At 27.4% G+C, this 22,838-nt stretch overlaps 1 protein-coding gene across 1 annotated transcript in view; it reads right to left on the bottom strand.

The window, feature by feature from the left end:
- PCB (Pyruvate carboxylase) overlaps positions 1-20,936 on the bottom strand; it is a 58,396-nt gene extending 37,460 nt beyond the window's left edge. Inside the window, exons 1-4 of the mRNA XM_067263779.1 lie at positions 20,768-20,936; positions 9,660-9,788; positions 2,170-2,354; positions 1,929-2,094 (exon numbers count right to left, since the gene is read on the bottom strand). Of these exons, the coding sequence (XP_067119880.1) occupies positions 1,929-2,094; positions 2,170-2,354; positions 9,660-9,771 (463 nt within the window). The 5' untranslated portion in view covers positions 9,772-9,788; positions 20,768-20,936. The remainder of the gene's footprint in view (positions 1-1,928; positions 2,095-2,169; positions 2,355-9,659; positions 9,789-20,767) is intronic.
- Positions 20,937-22,838: the final 1,902 nt, after the last annotated feature.

Raw genomic sequence — 22,838 nt, 5'->3', positions numbered from 1 at the left:
CATTTTCACTTATATATTATAAATTTGACAAGTATTTAAAAGTTTAATAATAAACTTTTGGCTTTTGAAAATATTTAGATAAATAAATAGAACTAATAAATACAAATTTTCATTCAATATATTGTAAAATAATTCTGCCATTATTGCCTCAATCTAGACGTGAACATTCAACTTGAACTGACAATGAAGTTAGTGTGAACATAGCTAATCATAGAAATTCTTGCTAAAAGCTATGAGAGATGCACTAAAAATTAATTACTGATTTAAAAATTTTGATATTGCTACTGTATAATCTGGACACAAAATACTAAAGCTGTAACTAATTATAAGTAGAATATTTCAGCACCCATAGGACAAACGTGGATAAGGAACAAATCTAATATAAACTTTAGGAACATAAAAACACAAAAGGAGATAGTGGAGAAAAACAAAGACAAGACAGTTTGCCTTTAAAGAGATAAGAGGGAGAAGAAGGTAGAAAGAACAATGCATTCTCTATGCTATTTACAAAATAGTGCAGAGTGTGTGCATAGTAATCATTCAACAATTGGGCATTTGTTACAAAGACATGAACTTCACAACAATGAAAGCAAAGCTGGATCAGGAAGTAAATGCATAAATATGCCATGCCAGAATAGAATGCTGAAGCATTTCAGCCTGCAAGAACATCTTACTAGTTCTTTCAAACAAAGTAGTGGAAGAGCAGACAAGCATAGAAGTGAATGCACAAGCTGTGCTATGTCACCTAGCAAACTTGCAAAATGAATTTAAAAGCCTACTGTCCATGTAAGAAGCTATTACTGATGAGTAAAATGCACAGACAGCAGTTTATCTGAGCTAAGCAGAATGCATACATATGTACTGGAGTGTTAACATGTGTTATATTGTATGGAGTGTCCTATTCTGTTATTTTTTTGGATGAATTCATTCAATTTAACCATTGTTTTCATTGACTTGTGACATGGTCATTGTCTTGGTGGAACAGCACTTTTTCTTTTGCATGTGAGGGCATTTTTCTTGATTTCTACACTCAATTGATCCAATAGTGCCATATAATATTTGCTATTGATAGTTTTACTTTTCTCAAGATAGTCGATAAACAAAATACCATGCGCATCCCAAAATTCAGATGCCATAACCTTGCCAGACTGACTTTTGAGTTTTTGGTCACTTTGGATGACTTTCACCGGCTGCTGTTCACTCAGCTGATGATCTTTTTGATTCAGGTGTGTTGTAATGGATCCATGTTTCATCTATTGTCACGTACCAACACAAGAAATCTTTTTTATCTCATTTGAACAGCTCCAAACAGCACTCTGAATCATCAACGCGTTGTTTGTTTTGGTCTGGTGTGAGCACCCACTTCAAAAGCAACTTACGCATGCTCAAATCTTCATGTAAAATTGTAAACACACCACCTTCTGATATCTTTAAGGTGTTAGCTATCTTACGCAACTTCACTTTATGGTCTTTCAAAACTATTTTGTGGACTTTTTTTTTATGTTTTCCGGAACAACTGCAAATTTTGGGCGACCAGAGTGTTCAGCATCATCAGTGTTTGTACAACCGCATTTAAATTCAGCATAGCAGTCAATAATAGTTGATTTCCCTGGTGCAGAGTCTCCATAACCCTTATCAAACAACTGTTTGGCTTCAACAGTTTTTTCCATCAAAAAACAATGTTTAATCAACACAAAATTCTTTTTTATCCATTGTTTTGAAAATTACAGAACTGGGGTCGCTAAAACCACTGTAACCTGTAAACTAATTGTCAGAATGTCATGAAATTTTGACACACATCGTTTGAAGGTTGGTACTATCCAGAAATCATATGATCTGTCAACAGTGTTGCCATATATGTGTCAGACTAGAGACTTATTGAGTGATGTGTTATAAGTAAATAAAATACTACATTGTAGTTTTCATACCTGCTGAAATAGCAGCCTCACGAGCAGCAACTTTATCTCCCATTTTTTTTACAACATTAGGAGATGGCCCAATAAATTTAATTCCTGCATTGATACATGCTTCAGCAAAATCTGATCTTTCTGATAAAAATCCATAACCAGGATGAATAGCATCAACATCATTTTCCTGTTGTCAAAATAGGATTCTTATTAAATGAAACTGTATAAAAACACAGAATAAAATAGAAGTTTCTAAACTTACTTGTGCAATTCTTATTATTTCAGGAACGTTTAAATAAGCTTGAACAGGTGGCAATCCTTTACCGATAAGATATGCTTCATCAGCTTTCTGTCGATGCATATGCATTTTGTCTTGTTCTGAATACACAGCAACTGAACGAATCCCTAATTCTGCACATGCTCTAAATACTCTTATTGATATTTCTCCTGTAAAAATAATTTTTAATTTTCCAAATGAAACTTTTATGTTTGTTTTTATTAAAAAGAATAATATTAATTCTTAATCATTAGATTTTCTGTAAATTAAAATATAATTAATATGTTTGCAAATAAATTAATCTGTGCATATAATTAATTTTATATTGCTTAATTTCAAAATTTACATAAATATATTAAATAATTCAGAATAAGAACATTCTTGTAATTCTTCATACAACTTTGGCCAATTACAATTCTCGGTGCATTTAATTCTCAGTAAACAAAATATTGAAATATTTACTGGTACTTTGTATAAGGTTATTATAAATAAAGTAAAAAAGGCTTTTCTATTTCATTCATGCAAAACATTCTACAGCAGAAATTTGAGAGAAAACTATGAATGTAACCTCCTTTTCTCAATACAACTGAATAGAAAGATTTGATCTCATGGAAAAATAAAATATTTACTTAAAAACTTTCAGTAAAATATATATTAAATTAATATCAATATATATATATATATATATAATTTATTTGTCTTTCACTAATCAATCACTAACTTAATTTTATTTTTAAAATAAAGAAATAGATCTATATTACGTGATAAAAGTGTATTTTAAATTAATGAAAAAAATTTGTTAATAAATATGATGATAAAGTACATTATAGTTAATAACAGATGATGCTAACTAGATTCAAACTGAACAGATTTATGGTTATACTAAGTATGATTTAAAAAAAAAAAAAAACAATGCTTTTTGTGCTAACTTTAAATAAAAATTATTCATTTTTAAATCAATAATTTTTATCCAAATATGAACAGAAACAGAACAGAATAAATATGAACAGAAACTACACAGAAATGAATTATAGATAAACAAATACTTTTATATATTTACAACCATTATATAAACAATTTTTGTTAAAAATTTATTAAGCATAAATCTTAAATTAATATACCAAGTATTTTGAAAAATGCTTTCAGAGTAATAAAACAAATAAGAACAAAATTCAGCAGTCAAAAGTATTACAGTTTATGAAGAGTTGTTTTGGATCTGCAGAATTTGAAAGGTCATCTTTTTTAGTAGTTCAAATACAGTAGAGCATCGATTATCCGACCCCCGATTAACCGTCACATCGGTTAACCGACCGCGTTCTAGTCAGCAAATTCAAATGTCCGCTAGTGATGTGGCGCTACAATATTTGGCTATGTCTTGGCTACTTTAATATTATTTTTGTTAAATTTTTGCATGTTTTAGCTGGCAACACTGGCTTGACCATAAAAGGGAGGCCAGTATTTAAACCATGCTTAATTTTTTATTTTGTCTTTATTTTGTGGAAAATAAAGAAATTATTTTTAACGATACAATAGCGACGATTATTATTTTAAAAAAAATTTTGTTAGGCTTAACATCGATGAAAATTCAACGCGAAGTAGGTTAATAGCGATATACTAATATACTATACTAATAATGTATTTTTTCATACTTTTCGGTTATCCGTTTTTTCAGTTATCCGACCAACCCCACTCCTCAATTGAGTCGGATAATCGATGCTCTACTGCAAGGCCGCCGTAAGCGGGCGTGCAAGGCATGCACCGCACGCGGGCGGCACGTCCAGGGGGCGGCAAATTGGCATCGCTGGAAAGCTCAGCATAGGTAGTCGTATTTAAACAGAGGCGGCATAATCGGTATTGCACACGGGCGCTCAAACAGCTAGCGGCGCTACTGCTCTACTGTAATATTAAACTGTAAAATACCTTGTGGAATGAGATCTACAGAGCTAGAAAAAAAAAATGGACAAGTTTGAAAAACAACAGCTTGACAGATATACTGGGCTTTTAATTAATTCCAGTTTGACACAATCACAATATATATACATGTATCATGAACTATCACAAATTTGACAAATTTTCAATCTCCCAAATAATAACAATATAATGCTTCACGCGTTTCACATTTCCTTTCCTTCTCTCCTCTCCTTGAAGGAGACTCATGGCATGCAACGACAAAAGAAAATGAACAGCATAGGGCATGTAACACACAAATACAAACTAACCTGCTCATGACAATTTTCCCCCACGTACAAACAATGAACAAGAAAACTAATATGTTCGAATGAATCTCCCACCAATCTTCCTTTCCTTGAATATGTTGTAACTCGACATTAAAGTGTCCTTGGTTGGATGGAAATAGAATGCTGTCTCTTCCAACTTCATCCCATACTTGGTCCTTTCACACTTGCTGCCTCTATCTCGTATTTGTTCACAGGTGGCCAGAACACCACAAGTGGGAACAAGAAAAAAAAAAGTGCCTACCACACGTGGATCGCAACCTTTTATACTGTGCCAAGAGGATATCCTCCCCCCACGTGACCTCTACTGGCCAACCCAGCAGCCAGCATAAAGTGAACTGGAAAAAGATGGTATCATGAATGAAAACGAAGGGGTCGAGGGGAAAACCAAAACACAAGAATACATAGTCGCAAAGCACTACAAAACATTTTCTAATTGGTTTGAAATATGTATTAAGTAGAAAATGATTATTTTAAAAACTAAATAGAAAAATGCCAATATGACAATTTGACATTCCAGTAGAGTCATTTATCCGAATCAATTGGGGACTGGGGTTGTTCGGATAACTGATTTTTCGGATAACCGATTATGTACGAAAAAATATATTAACCTGTCCGATGTTGAAATTTTTCTCCGTTGCATGTCACTTCATGTTGAATTTTCGTCATTTTTAAAGAAAAGAAGATTTTTATACTAATAATTGAGGCTATTGTATAGTTAAAAATTATTTCTTCGTTTTGTACAAACAAAATAAATATATTGAAAAATATAAAAACATAAAAATTATACTTTAGAAGTAAATCTAGTATCCAAAAAGTTCGATTCAGCACAACACAGTCCAACTGGAAAGCTTTTGGATAACCGACATTTTAGACAACCAGTGTTCGGATAAACGACTCTACTGTATTTAATTAATTTGGAAAACAAAATGAAAGCATCACACCTTCCACACAATTTCTAGCAACTTGCTTTAAAAAAATGTTTTTGACCTTTTCCAGTGATACAATAGCATACAATCAACTTCATAGACTTAGGGTAAAACATTTTTTAACTTACATGTTTTTTTCCATTTGTTTACTTATTTTATTTTTGTCATATATATTCTCGTTTTACACTCTGAATAATACATATATATATAATATACAGAAAATATAATTTATGTTTTAACATCCCAGCATTAAAATAAGTCAGTTTATTCAATTTTTGAATTCATATTTCAAATACAAAAAGCAATGTAAGAATGTTAATTCATTGGATTTATCAGTTTAAATGTTCAAATTGCATTGGTTTAAAAACCTGAGGCAGGTCTTTAAAAGTGGCCAAAAACATTTGTTTTAATAAAGTTTTGGTGGCTGGGAAAGGTATGATTCACTCAGTTGATTCTAGCTTTAATACAAGTGTTTTAAAAACAATATTCTACACACAGGTATAAGTTTCTATTTTTTCTGAGATTTCAAGCATATGAATTTATTTAGCTAAATTCAAATTGAAATTTATTTTATCAATAACTGATTAAATGCATAGCTGACAAGTATAGAAAAAGAAAATTGTTAATCTCCATTATCAGCAGGTACAAATGCAAAATGTCAAAATTTATTTGCATTTTGAAAACAATTATGAACTTTCATTTCTATTACAGAGCAATTGAACGTTATTTACTAGAATAATAGTTAGACAAGCAGTAATTGATTGCATAGTCCATTTTTGTGTTTTTTGTTTCAAAACACACACAAGAACTATATTCTGTATCAGTTTCCAATCTTGAAATGCTTATTTGATCAATCTTGATATATCGCATTCTAAATCTTGTTTGTTTTGCCATAGGCCAGCTACTATGTGCACCTTTAAAGAGAAAGGTTTTTGCTTGAGGTAAACAAGTCCAAGGAGATTTCAGAAGATTTGTATAGAATATTTATTTATTTTTCACATACCAATTTTCTTATATCTTAAATGTAATTTAGTTCAATCATTTCATCATGTGATGAAGCTTTATCATGATGAAATAACTTTTGTCCATCTCAAAACAATATAATTTTGATTGATACTTTTAAAAAAGCAGGTTTAAAACATGGTCACAGTATATTTCTCCATTAATCTTTGACTTAAGAAGCACTTTGATGTGTTAATATACCATTCCTACCAATTACATAAAACCCACAGGCCAACTTTAAGTGTAATATGTCAGCCAACTTTTGAATGGCTGTTTCCCAGGTTTAATGTAACAAAATCTCTTTTCATCATTGCAATAACTTAGATAAGACCATGCCTCATTCAACATGAAATATTGTCATCTACCAGCTGCAAGATTTTTTCATATAACTGTCTGCAATTGATCTTTTGTTCTTCTCTTAACTTTTATTTGCTTCATGAACATTCTCTTTTCACTTTGTTATCTAACCAAGAACTTCTTGAATAGCTATCTGATGATCAATTGTGAAGTAATTAATAGAAGAATATATTGTTTCATATAAAATGATTGCAAATCATCCTATGAGACAATATATTCTTCTTTGCAACTTCTTTGGCAATCAATTTGATCATGTGCTAAGACTGAGTCTTGCATTCTTTTTCTTTTTGCCACCTTTTCACTGGCTGCTTTAATTTGTCTTATTTTACCTTTGAAAGCTGTAAAGCCATTCTTTTTAAATTTCTTTTTGGATGTCTTGTGTATTAAAACTTTCATTAGAAAACAAATTTTTTATAGTTTCTGCTTTGAGCTGGATAACTTTCAGCATTTTAAAAACTTAAATTTAAAACATAACAAATGGATGGAACAGAAAAACAAAAACAAGAGAACAAATTGAATGTTGTCAAATGCATCCTTCAATTTTGAAACAAAAAAAGAAAAAAATGCATTTTTGGTAAATTCTGGTCACCCTCTCTGTGATATGAAACTAAATCATATGTTAAGGTATTGATTTTATTTTTACTATAACATATCATATAATCTATCAATTTTCTATTTATTTATTTAAACTTTATGATAAAAATTTTTGATTAATGAAACACTACTATATAAAATTTTAAAATAATTTATTTCAATTTCATTCATTAATTAAATTTCCATCAAATTTGCTGCAATATAATTTGTTTCAATTAAATTAGAAATAAGAATTTAGAATTTTTGGGAGCAAGTATTTATTATAAAAAAAGTTTAAAGAATTTCATTTTTAATATTACATCTCAAAATAAAAATTAAATTTCATCATTGTGAAATAATCCAATTCCATATGTGCGTATAGAATATGATTTAAAAATATCATTAAACCCATATAATTACCCCCCAATCATTTTCAAATTTATCAAATTCATTTAAAAAATACTAAAATATTTCATAATGTAAAAAAAAAAATATTAATTGTACATTGAAGCCCAGAATTATTTTGACAAAATTTCTTAATGAAAATGTAGACTATACAAACGAAGTTTGAGTCATTTTGCCTATTAGTATCCTTTTATTCCAGTCCTGGAACCACAAAATAGCCAGCGACTTGAAACGAATTTTCAAAATTAACCAATGAACACAATTAAAAAACATACAAATTAAAAATGATCTTGACATTGACCCTTCCTTGTAGGCTATGATGTCTACAAACATTAAAAATCGTTAAAATTCATCTAAAATTCTAAAAGGATACTAATAGGCAAAAGGACTCAAACTTTGTTTGTATAGTCTAAATTTTCATTAAGAAAAGATATTAATATTTTCATATTAATAAGGCAGTACCTTTTTTCAGGCCCATTATGCATTCAGTCAGGCTCACAATAGAGCAGCCAAATGGTGAGGATGGGGACCTAATTTATTCAAGACAGACCATCCCTGAGAAGTTGAGGTTTTCTGACTGTCTCGATTTGATCTTCGATTCCCAAAGTGAATGGATGCTGCCTTAATTATGGAAATTAAGGCACCTGGACATATATTTAACACTTAAACAGCTGATCATCCAGCCAGCTGTTTAAGTATTACCAATATATCATCTGTTAAATTATTTTTTAAAATATTTACATTAAGAAAAATTAATTTGATCACTTTTTAGGAAGAAATAGTCTTATTACTTTTTATCGTAAAATTTAGATACTGTGGTAACTTGTATTTTAAACTCTTCTGAGTTCAAACACTAAATTTGATACAAATTTGCTTTGGAATTTGAATGATGCTTTAAAGTTTGAACTTTGCACAGTGAAAAAATGCACGTTAAGCTTAAAGTCTGTTGTGTGCCCAAATTGTGTCTCACACTTGCAATATGCTTGTGTGTTTTCAGTGTTTCACTTTATTTTTGGTGTGTTTGGTTATATATATTGTGTTTGTCAATTTTTAACAATTTCTTCCTGCAACTTTTCTTCATTGACAGCTTTTTTGTACCCTGTACATTTTGTATCCTTTGTTTCAAAATTTCCTGAATAGAACTGTTCAAACCACATTTGACATGTGCAAAGTTTAGGAGCATCTTCCTCATACACATTACAAAATTTTTTTACTGTTTGTACATTTTATCTTTTCTGAAACTCAAAGCATAATATGCCTGATATGCTTTTTATCTTAAGACATTTAAGCTTGATTTTATTCAAACAAAATGTGAAGAAAAGTTTAAAATAAGCTTCTAAACAAATAATACAATCTCACATCAGCAATAATGTGTTATATTTCACAAACGTTACAATAATAAATACACAATCCTTCGCATGTGCACATTTTAGAATTTTATGTAAAATCATTTAAAAATTATATAATAGAGAATATTTTGAAAAAAAATTTTTTTTACAAAATATATGTAAATATAATCATCATATCTATTAGGGCAAATTTCAAATTTTATTAAAAAAAAATTATTAATTCAAAACATCCAGGATCAAATAATTCAAAACAAACTTTTTCATTGGGAATATATCAGAATAGTGATTTCCTGAAAACTTTCTATAAAATTATCTTTAATAACAATATCCTGAAAACGTTATCATAAAAGATAAAAATATATTACTAAGAATTGTGTAGAATATGTGAATAGCATTACTTGAAAAGCAAAATTTGTAAATACTGTATTTGATAATAAGTTACAGTTTATAATAATTTTTAAATACATAAATATTTTAACAATGAAGTAACTGGTATAATAAATTAGGATTTTAATAAACCAACCTAAAATTGTATATTATACTATAAAAAATTTTTGGATTTGATATAACTAATTACAAAATTTAATATACAGTAATACAATAATAAAATATGAAATTAAAATTACCTCTATTAGCAACAAGAAGTTTTTTAATAGGTGTATAAGTAGACTGTAAACGTATAACTTTACATTTGCATAATTGTACTCTTGCCCTGCTCAACAATGTAACTGTAGCCATTGTCTGCTTTTAAAGATCTGAAATTTTACAAAGTTATTATTATTATAAAATAAAAAACTTTTTAAAATAAATCACACACTATTATTCCATATGTATACATAGAAGTCTGATTGGCATCTTAAGGTTATTGAATTAAATAAAATTCTTCTTCAGTCATTTTCCTTATATTCTAATTCAAGGATATTTATTTAAAATAAATTTCTAATTTTCCTTATTTGAAAAAACAACACATTTTGAAATTAGCAAACAAATGAACTATACAGATTAAATATTTAAAAATAATCATAATCTATTCCAGTAAATAAGTAATAAAATATATTATTTCAACATAAATTTGGATATTAAAAATATTTCTTAAAAATTAAATACAAAATACAAGGAAAATGTTCACTCCATTAAAAATTAAAAATTTCATTTAAAATAAATGTAATAAACTTATTTTAATTTTCAGATATTTTAAAGATAATTTATTTTATGGAAAAATATATTTTGAATTTAATTTTGATTAAATTAATAACTTATATATAAATTTGTAAACATCCTTAGTGTTTAATTTCATACTCAATTACATGATTAATATAAGATTTTTAAAGAAGTTAAAAAAATTGATTAAGAATTAAATACTACATGAATATATCAAAAGATTTTCTTCTACAAACAAAAATTTAAAAACCATATTCTTAAATAACACTATTAAAAAATTTGTATTTTTTCAAGAGAAAGTACAACAGAGCAAAGAATTGTTAAATTGTCTAATAAACAAATGATAATTATCACATGTTTAAATAAACACATTAGAAATAAATTAGATATGCAAATAAATAAAATTATTATCTATTGTTAAGAAAATCACTAGTATAATGTATGTACATATATATTTAGTAGTACCATATTTCAATTTAGTTTTAAAACACTACCAACCTAACAAAGATACTATCTATTGTATCTGCATTAACCTATTTCCAACTAATAATATTAATCTGGCCACTCTAAATTTTATTAAATTCACATGAAACCATACAATGTTATGATGCTGGAAAGAGCTATCAAATCATTACATAGCTTATAATAATAATTAAATAAATTAAAAATAAAAATCAAATAAAACTAGCAGTATTTTAAGATAATGTATAAATAAAATATTAAAATATTTAAAATTAATCTTATTTTCGCTTTATTCAAATGACTCCAAAAGTACTTTATTTGAATAAAGCAAAATACTTAAAATTAGTTTAAATAGTTTATTTACATCATAAAAATCACACAAGATTAGTGATATTTTATTAGTAATATTCACCAATTCCATGTGATTCTTTTTTTACTTCATACACTATATCAGTGTTTCTCAAAACTTTATGTTCATAGACCAGTTTTTTTTATTTCAATCCTCTCACAGATCAGTATTTTGTGAATTTAAATAAAAATAATTTTAAAATAGTTCACTGGTCACCCCTGGCCCTAAATGTTTAAATAATAAAGAAAAACTAAAATTAGAAAATAACATGAACATACAAACATGAAAATTACAAAACATAAAACAGTCAAGCAGATATAGGATCAAGTCTATTTCTTGTTACAAATCAAATTAAACTAGAGATGTACTTGTAGTATTCAAATTTTTTTTTCATTGATTGTATATTCAAGATCTCAAATCTTGATTACTTTTTGGTATTAGATATTCAAGGATTTGAGTATTTGCAGATAGTATTTTCTCATCTCTAATTTTTTTTACTATATTATAGTGAAAAAATTTTGTAGCATGTGATTTATATAACCATAAAGGGTTATATGTAAGACCTTTAAATTCCCACTGTCATCCATCCATCTTTCCTTCCTTAATCTCAAGAACAGAGTTAGATAGATGAAAGCAGAGACAAGATATGGAAAGATTAGGGGCAGGAGGACCCAATTAACTATATACAAACTTAACTATATGCAAACCAGAAGTCACGTTACTTCAATTTAAAAATTTTCTCCTGAAAGAACTTAGATGACTGGCATGACTATTGCTAACAGGAAAAGTATGATGTACAGGGGCAAGACACTACTAATTTGAGATGCAGAGCATATATTTTAAATTAAATTTAAAAAATATGATTAAAAATTGCAGCCCAGCATTGTGACATTGTCACAATGCTGGGCTGCAATTAATTGTTTAATTTAAATTAAATCCATCTAGCAAACAAAGCGGTAATTACAGATACGTCTTACTAACCTTGTATAGCTTTGCAGTTACTACTTAAAAATGTAACGCAAATGTTTTCGACCCACTTCTAGGGTCTTCTTCAGGTGTTTTATAAGTTTTTCTGGTGTGACTCCAATTTTTAACCGTTCAGATCTTCAATGCTTTATCTTCGGAATTTTTTAAAATTTCAAAATTCGAATCATCCAAACAATGTGCGTCTGTGCCAGTTGTTATAGCATTATGTCATAAATAGCCTGCCATGCTCTTGATAGTTGTTTTTCTTCTTTAAAATTGATTGACAGGCCTTTGCAGTTTACTTTAAAAATTTCTAATGCCTCCAAACTTCATAGTTGGTTTATATGTTGGGTTTGTTGAATCATTGTTGCTTGCTGTAGGTTAGGAATAATGTCATTTTCATTGGGATATAGGGCTAAGGCAGTATTGCCTTTATTTTTTTCAATATTCATTTTGTGTTCAGAGAGGTGTTGTTTCAGTGATCTTTTGTAGATCCGACATATACGAGGCCCCTATCGAATCTTTTATCTTTTAATGGGATTTTATATATTCCTGGAGTTCTTTCGATTTTGGCCCAATCTTTCTCATTTCTCAACATGGCGAATGTATCTGACTTACATCTGTACGCTATTTTTGCATTAGTGTAAGCTCCAATTTCTTCATATAGGGACTGCATAGAGCACTCATATGTTATAGCTGTACAGTAGGGAGATGCATCTTGTCGTGAATCCTTTCCTGGGATCCCATTCAATTGATCTTCAAGCTAGTTTTGCTGGTTATCGGCCATTCTATATATTAGGCCTTTATTGTAGCCGTGACTCTCAGCAATTTCTGCTATTTTCCTTATTTCCTTTTGATAAGTGCTCTAAAAGTTGCCATTTTGTAGTTGTATGGGTTGTTTGTGTCAGCTGGGATATATATGGAGACGGCACTTGTTTTTGGTATATCTTTGTGTCATATACGCTACCATTGAATGTTATACTAAAGTTCAAAAAATGAGCCTCCTTATTGCTTATTTGTTCCAATTCAATTGTAAGGCCATACAGGTTGCAATTCATGCATCTTATAAATTCTTTGATGATTGACTTCGTCTTCCATATGATGCATCGCTTATACACTTTAATATTGGAGAGGAACTTGGGGATGTCTGGCTTCTAGGAGGTGTACTACAATTTCAGCTAAGTCCCCTGATAGCAGGCTACCCATAGGTACCCCTCTTTTTTGAAGAAACATCTTCCCATTTAAGTTGTAAACATGATGTATAACATAGTATATGCGATAGTTCTAGTGTTTGTTTTTGATCCGCATTGTTTGCCATCTTAGTCATGAGCCAATCTCGCAAACCACAAAAGCAGGGCTCTAGAAAACAAACGTTTTCGATTCTCCACCAAGATCTTCATCAGGTTCATTGATGCTTGCAAAATGGAATGTGATGAATATAGAATGCTTTTGAAATTCAAAAAGTTGAATATCTCCAGCATGTAGTAACAATCAAAGATATAAAATAAATTTAATAGACAGGAGTCTATCATAATAATGCCGCGGTCTATCTATTCAGGAATAATACATAACTACCAATGTGGATGCACCTCAGAGGTATAGTGCCACGCATACAATAATACATTACTGTCCTTGAAATTAATACATTTCCCCGATTTGGTTGCCTTATATTCATCACATTCCATTTTGCAAGCGTCAATGAACCTGACAAAGATCTCAGTGGAGAATCGAAAACATTAGTTTGTTAACTTTCGTCGTTGTGTACAGGAAATTTGAAGGTTGAAGAGGCTGTATTGGAACAGGGCTCTAGTTTAACTGATGGGTATAGTGCCTTAAAATCTAAAATGGTGATCCAGAATTCTTCAGATGGTTCAGAGTTCCGGATGGCTTCAATTACTTGTGTGGAATTAGAAATCGCAAACTGATAGCCTTCTAGGTGTTTAGCCAGGAGCATGTGTATCTTCTGTTCTATTTTCCTGGTGGGTGCATTGGTTTTTCTAAGATGGGTCTTAATTCCATCCCTTGTTTATGTGTTTTGGCATATAAAATCCCGTTAAAAGATGAAAGATTCGATAGGACCTCATATATGTCAGATCTACAAAAAGATCACTGAAACAACACCTCTCTGAGCACAAAATGGATATTGAAAAAAATAAAGGCAATACCACCTTAGCAATATATCCCAAAGAAAACAACATTATCCCTAACCTACAGCAAGCAACAATGATTCGACAAACCCGACATATAAATCAACTATGAAGTCTGGAGGCATTAGAAATTTTTAAAGCGGACTGCAAAGGCCTGTCAATCAATTTTAAAGAAGAAAAACAACTATCAAGATCATGGCAGGCTATTTATGACATAACGCTATAACAATTGGCGCAGGTGCACATTGTTTGGAGATTCGAATTTTGAAATTTTAAAAAATTCTGAAGATAGAGGCATTGGAGACCTGAATGGTTAAAAATCGGAGTCACACCAGGAAAAAAAAGAGACCCTAGAAGTGGGTCGAAAACATTTGTGTTATGTTTTTAAGTAGTAATTGCAAAGCTATACAAGGTTAGTAAGATGTATCTGTAATTTAAATTATTATATTGAATAGTATATAATATAGTAATGCAATATTCAAAAGTATAAATAAAAAAAACCAAACTTTATTAAATATGTTTAACTAATTAAACATTAGCAGTTATAAAATAATATAAAATTCATGATAATAAAATTATGTATTCTATAATTTCCAACCCTCCATCTTTTGGGCTGAGAATCCACCTCTGGAAGCAGCTTCTCAAAAAGGCAGAGAATTTCTGCCTTTTTGAGATATATCTTTATATCTTCATATCTTTAATGCATTGTCTTCACAAAAATGAATTTATAACCAGTACAAAAATCCCAAGTTTACTTCAATGGCAGTTAGTTATAAATTGTCTACTCTCCAACATTGGGTTCAACATTGCCAGATGTATCAGAATTTCAATGGAAGCTTTAAAGTTTTGATTAAATTATGAAAAATTAATTTTTTTTTCTGAAAAATTGTCTCATACAAAATGTTTGTCTCAAAATGTGGTAGGTATGAGATCATCTGCTCTTTGGTACAAGAAAGCCAATCTGAAAGTCTGGCAACATTAAGCTCAACACCACCATCATATTGATGATAGAATACCCAGTGTTAATAATGGCCTAATGGCTGAGTAGTTAAGGCATCAGCCTACTATGTTGAAAAACCCAGGAATGAATCCAGATGGATCAAACACCAGAAAATTTTTAGGAAATCGTCTGTCAGGTTCCACCCCTCACCACCCAGCTGCTGCATTGTGGACATAGCTGAACCCAAGATGATTTGATAAAAAGGCCCTCTTAATGTCTGCAGAGAAAAGAAAACCCAAACAATATTCAATGTTGTCAATTCAGCTTTTGGCATAAATCTGGTGTTTTTTGTTAGCTGTGTTAAAATTTAGCTCTTTCTTTCTATAAAAGATTTATTATGTACAGATGCATAATACAATTTATTATTACTCTAATTTCTACCTTTTTTACTACTAGTCAAAAAAGCCAATATTATAGACCTATTATTTATCATGATAAAGAGAATGAAAATTGAATAAATGCTTAAAATGCTGCAAGTTTGTCAACAATCTTTCTACAAATTATTATTATTAATTATTATTATTTATTTCTCAGCCCCTGCATTTCAAATTCAGACTTTCCTAGCTAACAAGTCAGCCTCATCTATAATCTAAGGTTGATAAGTATGGTATTCTGTAAAATCAATGTTGATTTATTCATTGGCTTTTGATTTTAAATGCTAATGTCACAAAGTATTTTTTGATTTCAACTCTAAACCAGAAACTGGGAAAATTCAGGAGAAACTGGAAACAATTAAAAATATTTAATTTTTTGATAATTTATTATATTTACATAACCATCATAAAATAAAAATTTATGTCCTTACATCATTAAACTAATTACTGATTTTTCACAAAAGTTAATTATTGTTTGCTTTAACAAAATAAAAACAACTATAACTTTTATAACTTTACACAAATAAAGCAAAACTGAAAATTTAAGGAATAAATAACTGAAAGATCTGAGAATATCAAAATATTTGTTTATCTTCAAACTTTCTTTAAAATGTATTTTTACAGATATTAAAAAATATATATAATTTAATAATATAAATTAACATTTATTATATATTTTTTATACTATTAATAATAAAAACTTGAAAAATAAAATTATTACTAATATTAGAATACATTAGAGAAGGTTGTGAACATTTGTTGATAAATTGTAACTGAACTATGTAAATGAAAACAATATTGTTTATTAAATCAATTAAATGAATTGAAAATGTGAATATGTGAAAAGAGACTGTCCATAAATGATGTCTACACTGGAAGGGAGGGAGAGGGTTATGACAAGTTGGACAAAGTCAGAAAGGGTGAGGAAAGGGGTTGAACTTAAATGGACATCCGTTTCATTTCATTAAATTTTATACAGCATCACTTTATGAATAATAAAATGCATAAAGGTTTTGAGGGGGGTTGAGTTTTGTTGGACATCCGAAGAGGGGAGGGTGTTATGGAAACTTAAACAGGGACAGTGTGGGGATAGGGAGTAAAAATTTCAAGAAACGTGCAGACATAATTTATGGACAGCCCCAAATTTAAAGTTTAAAAGAACTGGAAAAATAGATACAATATGCCATAATGTAATAATGTTTTATTTATTGCTAACAGGAAATTATTTTCAATGTCTTACACAAAATTTCTGATAAAAAGATGTATTTTTCTAAAGTTCTATAAGAATGATTAATTCTTAGATCATTTTTGATACATATATTCTAAATATAAATATGAAAAACAGGAACTAACACCAAGCTAAAATTTAGCTATAGTTTTGATTGTCTGATAACTTAAATATAAATAAAATTCAACTTTCATTAAATGTTCAAAAATATTTTGAAAAGTTGAGTTTATTTTTAAAAGAAATTTCATGAAATAAATATATTAGTATTAAAAATTTATTTATTTTCATGAAAGAAAATTCCATTTCAATGAATAATAATAATAAAATAATGTATTTAATTTTAAGTAAATTGATTTATTATAAGTAGTTTAAGCTTAAATTATTAAAAGAATATGAGCATTTCTCAGATTATTTTTATACTAGACATATATTAATAATCTAAGTAATAAATTCATATTTTAATATTGTATAATCTATAATCAGACATAGATGGGACAGGAACAATGTTTGATTAAGGAGATTGCCATATTATTGGAAATAAAGTGAATTCAATGGTTTAAACATCAGAAAATATTTGTTTATTTGCATAATATTAAATTGTATTAATCAAAAACATAGAACAACAAGAAAATGTGAAAGACATCAATTTGAGTACCCTAAAATGATGAGTCTAACAATCTTTGATATTGCACCCAAGCTTGGGCTTGATAACATGCAACATTTAATGGGAAGGTATTCAAACAAGTGGAAAGCATGTCTATGACTTGGCAACATGCTGTTAATAGCACAGAGCTGAATAATGTTAAATTACTAGATATGTTCAACTAGCAAATGGACAGATTACCAAAATTATACTGTACTATTAAGAGAATTTATTAAATTATCTAGCCACAAAAGTATTTTGATATTTTCTTTAAAAGAAAAGATCAAAATAGTAATTTCAAGATAAATTGGATAATTATAAGTATGACCTCTAAAAGAACCAGTGCCACACAAAAAAAAAATTGGCAGAATCAAGAAATCATAATTTTAATATATGAAATATCAATTTAAAAATATCTTATTAATATATAATAATCATTAAAATGAATATTTAATACAGTAGTTTTATAAATTTCATAAGCCTCTATTTGATTGTGTTTTATTCACAAATCTTTTTGTTCTTAAAGAAATACTTCCATAATAATTACTACTTTATTTGATATTCATTTTAATAACTCATCTGAATTTCAGCATAAGACAACAGTTTCTGATTTGAAATTTTATACATAGTACATTTCATGTGTCTAGGTTACAATATTAATATATGAATGTCTCTGAGGGATCTTGCTAAATCCTACAATAAAAATCCAAAATTCTTTAGATTACATCAAATTTATAACAATCTCATATACTATTTTAATGTTAACTATATTAATATAATAATATTTTAAATTAGCATAACCACTTAAAAAGTAAAATTATATATCACTTCATTTTGTTAATATTATATAGGTCTATTTTAATTAACCATCCTAATTAACAGTAAAGGATCACATATTTAAATCATCATTTACTAGCATGGATACAAGTTATTTAAAATAAGATGGAAAATATACAATATTAAAACTATGTATTAAAAAATATTTTGTTTTATTTTAAATTTAATTAATAATAGCCTACATAGCCTGTATACTGTTTTAAAAACATTTTTCCTGTTATATGTATGAAATTAAGATTGCAACACAGATTCCAATAATTGTTTTATTCCACAATTTATATGTACAGGTGGTGCAAAGTAGGAACACAGTTTTGAATCTGAGAAATACAATGTTTAGTGTTTATTATTATTAACTATTATTATTATTATTCTTTTATTTTTTTTATCTTTTATTATTTTATTGTATTCCTATTTGTGATTTAATTTATACATAAAAATAATGTTTTTTTTTCCTGTATGTTTTTTCATAACTGTATATCTACTTTTGTACCCCCTGTATAAATAATTTAAAATTAATGATATATGATGAAATATTTCAATTAAAAATATGAACCCATACATTCACTTTAATAAAAATAAAATGATAAAATTTATATCATAATTGTGTATAGCATATTGTGAGTTGATCATATCTACAATTACCTTCAAAATGTATTATAATAATTTGAAATTTGAATATAATTTATGAAATATGTAAAAATGTTAAACGAAAAAAAATCCTAATTTTAATTTCAATTTTATTAGTATATATTGTAAAATGTATTAATATCATTGAATAATCAATCATAAATTTTAGTCATTTACAAATATTAATAATAATAAACAATACAATAATAATAAATCTCTAATTTAATATATGAAGTGCAACTTTTTATGTTAAAATGTTTTAATAAAGGCATACCTTTATTAAAACATTCTACTTTAAAATTACAGAACAAACATTAAAATTTTATATTCTTTAAGTTTATTAACTATAACCGTACTAGAATAATTTATTGAAAATTATATATTTTTATATAAAATAATAATGTAACATAAATCTAAACTGATAAGAACAACACACATTTCCTTATTTTTTTAGCACACTAGCTTGGTAAATACATCTGAGAAAAGAAATATTCATATTATCTATTTTAATGGTTTTTTAAAGATTCGTGTGGATTAAAAGATTAACTTTCTATAAAATTATTTATACAATAAAATTTCTATTATAAATAAAATATTTTGAAATTTATAACTAGCCTTTATTTAAGTTTATAAACAGAAATATTGAAACTTACAAAAGAGAGAGTAAATATACTTAAAATATAATTTTACAAATTTCCATAAATAATCAAAATTAATTATTTATAGAATATTTGAATAACTATAAACATGAAAATTAATTTCTATATAAATGTTAAAAATATGATTTACTAAAATATGATTAAAAAAAAATAAATGTAAGTTAATTACAATTTATTTAAGAATTTATTGCTTTATAAAGTTAATTCAAATGAAAGTGATTTATCTTTTAACTACAATGAATCAATTTCAACTAAAAGTATGCAGATAACGTGTAGGCACAGATATTGATTAAATTTATCAGCAACATAAAACATAGTTTGATATAGTTTTTGATTTGCTATGCAAATCAAAAACTGAATATCAAAAAAATTATTTAAAAGTTTAATCCAGAAATTGTATTTTATAAATACAAAAGATATTAAAACTATTATTATACTCCAATCTTATATGTAAATTTTTAAATATCTTTTTCCTAAAATAGAAAAAAATATATTTATTTATTTTAGAAATAACTTAAAATGTTTATCAAAATTATTCGACAATAAAAATTATTTTATAATGCCACTCACATTACTTCTGAATATATACACACACACAAAATCTTAAATTTCATACACAGTAAAAAACATTTGATATTTCCAATTTAACAAGTAACCCATTTTTTCAATCCACCGTTCAATATCAAAATTTATTAATGATACATTATCTGATTTAATGGAGAAGTCTTAACGATAAATCATTCCTTCTCTCAAAAACATCTCCTTACCGTCTGCGATGTTTTAATTTTCTTTAATATAGAAAAGTTAGCAAATTTCAACCGAAACAAAAAAAATTATTAAAAAACTCAATTTTATATCATTTGCAGAAAATGTTAAAATACCAAATACTCAACACATGAATTTTGTATTTATTTTCAAGATATAAATACAAATTGAAAAAAAATCAGCTCAGAAATTAAATGTTTTAATTGCAAATTTTGTATTTTTATTAGAGCAAAGTTAAAAATATATATATATATATTTTAAAAAATTAAAGGGAGCAAAACTGGATAAATGTTTTTTCTGTATTAAGAATATTTTTTTCCTTATATTTGTTTTGCAATCAATTTTTTTTTTTTTTTTCCTTCTTTCCTTATGATCTATTTCCTGTAGTTATTTACATTTAGAAAAAAAGTTATACATTTATAAGTACACAGTTATTTAAATGTTCAAACATAAGTAATATTTTCAATTAAAAGTATAAAATTTTAAATATATAAGAATAATTAGTTTTATGCTTACCAAACGATCATGTGGTAGATGAAGGTTCGAATTAAATTCTGCCAAGAAATAAAAAAGTATCAAATAAGCCAAAATATTGCAAGTTGCTTCGTAGACTGGGAGAAACGAACGAACTCTTCCGTAGCAGAACGAATTCTGCGATCGTCTCGCTTGTAACGCACGTGACGTGACGTCACGTTACGTAGACGAACGCGTATTTAATAATAATATCGGCTGATAAATCACTCTTACATCACATTACGTGACGAGTATTGTTAAAATAAAAATTGTTTTATTAACAAATAGTTATATAAATCAATATAATCTTATTGTTTCAACAAGAAAAAAAAATACTTATAATAAAAAATTTTAAAACTATGAATTTTTTTCCTTTTCGACACAGATGGCGTTCTGATAGTTACATCGTTAATTACTCTATTAACGCTTCATTTAATTTGTTATAGTGTTTAAAATAATCTTTTACTTTAAACAAATTAATTATATTTAAAAAATATTTAATTTGGAATAATAAAACTTAGAATTTTTTTATTTTCAATATATTTTTATATTTGATTTCGATTTAATGCATCGCGAGTTCGTATTGACACACTTTTCGTGAAACAATTTAAGTTACAGACGACTTTAAAACATTACAATGTAATTGTTGTGCTATAAATAACTCGGCGCGAAAGAAGAGTATTTAGAAAAAAAATGCAGCTTTTTCGAATGCTTAAATAGTACGAAATATTTAACACCGACAAAAATTACGAGTAATAATAAAAAATAAAAAAATACATTTCGTGAAAAAAGTCAATATATGTATTGTATTAGAAACGTCTCTCCGCCTTTTGATAATTGAATTTTTTTTTTTTTTTAATAATATATTTCTTGTATTTTCAGGAGTTTTATTTATTACTCTCCAAGCTGTTATATATAACAGCTTGGTATGGCGATCGGTCAAAAAATGACCCTGAAGATTTTTACATTTTTGGACTGACCCCCATTATCTCCCCACCAGGACATCTTAAAACGTCAAGGAAAAAAAAAAAAAAAAAAAAAAAAAAAATAGGGATAATTTCTGTATGTATGGATGTTAGTGTGTGGGGGGGCATGGTTTTGTTCAACCTCTTTGAAGCTTAATAACTCCCGTACCTTTTGTCTAAAATTTCTGAAATTTTGCAGGGATGTTTGTTTATTAGAGGGATTGATACTGTTAAATCTTGTTGGTTAAAGGTCAAGGGGATGGGAAGATAATAAGGGTTTTGTGTATCTTTAGTAGGGTCGGACTTAATGACAATTTGACTCGTTATTAGCATTTAGAATTTTTTTATAAAATTCATCTCTACCCTCAAAATTAAGCTTTTTGCCATTTTATAATAGTTAAAAATATAAAAAGTTTTTAAATAAAAAACTATAACAGATGACGTCAAAATTTTAAATGTTACCGGGAAAGTTGAGCAACTCGTTGCTTGTATTTTCAAAAATTTTATTTATTTATTTATTTATTATTGAAATATCAAATATAAAAAATAAATAAATATGTTTATAACGCTATATATCTATATATATAACGTTAGAAAAATATAATGATAAATCGTATAATTCTAATTGTACTTAATGATAATTCATTCCAACTTTTCATCTGATTAATAATTATTCATCGATATTATACTTACCAGTAAATGTTGTTGTGTTTTTTGTAAAACTTTTTTTCAGAATAATTACATAACTTTAAAACTGTGTTATTAATAGAATAGATAAGAATCGCATTCGTATAGGAAATTTCTTAACATCCTTTAACATCATCAATGTTGGATATCTTTAAAAATTATAATCAGAATGTCTCTTTTTTATGTATGATTTTAAAAACATAAATACTGTAATCTATTTTTGTATTAAAACGAATGATTTGTAAAAATGAAATGTTTGTAATACATCTATACTTTTCTCAAATTCGCTAAGTCACGAATCCATTGGATTGGATAATATCCATTATCCAAATTTATATCTCATTGTAAAAACTTTTTTATTTGAATAAATAAAGCATTAGTCTACTTAGTATTTACATTTATTATAAGATTATTTTATAATA

Source organism: Centruroides vittatus, unplaced genomic scaffold, assembly GCF_030686945.1.
Source record: "Centruroides vittatus isolate TY-2023 unplaced genomic scaffold, ASM3068694v2 contig_18, whole genome shotgun sequence".
Lineage (NCBI taxonomy): Eukaryota > Metazoa > Arthropoda > Arachnida > Scorpiones > Buthidae > Centruroides > Centruroides vittatus.
The sequence above is the reverse complement of the archived record's forward strand: the minus strand, read 5'-3'. Positions and strand labels throughout refer to the sequence as shown.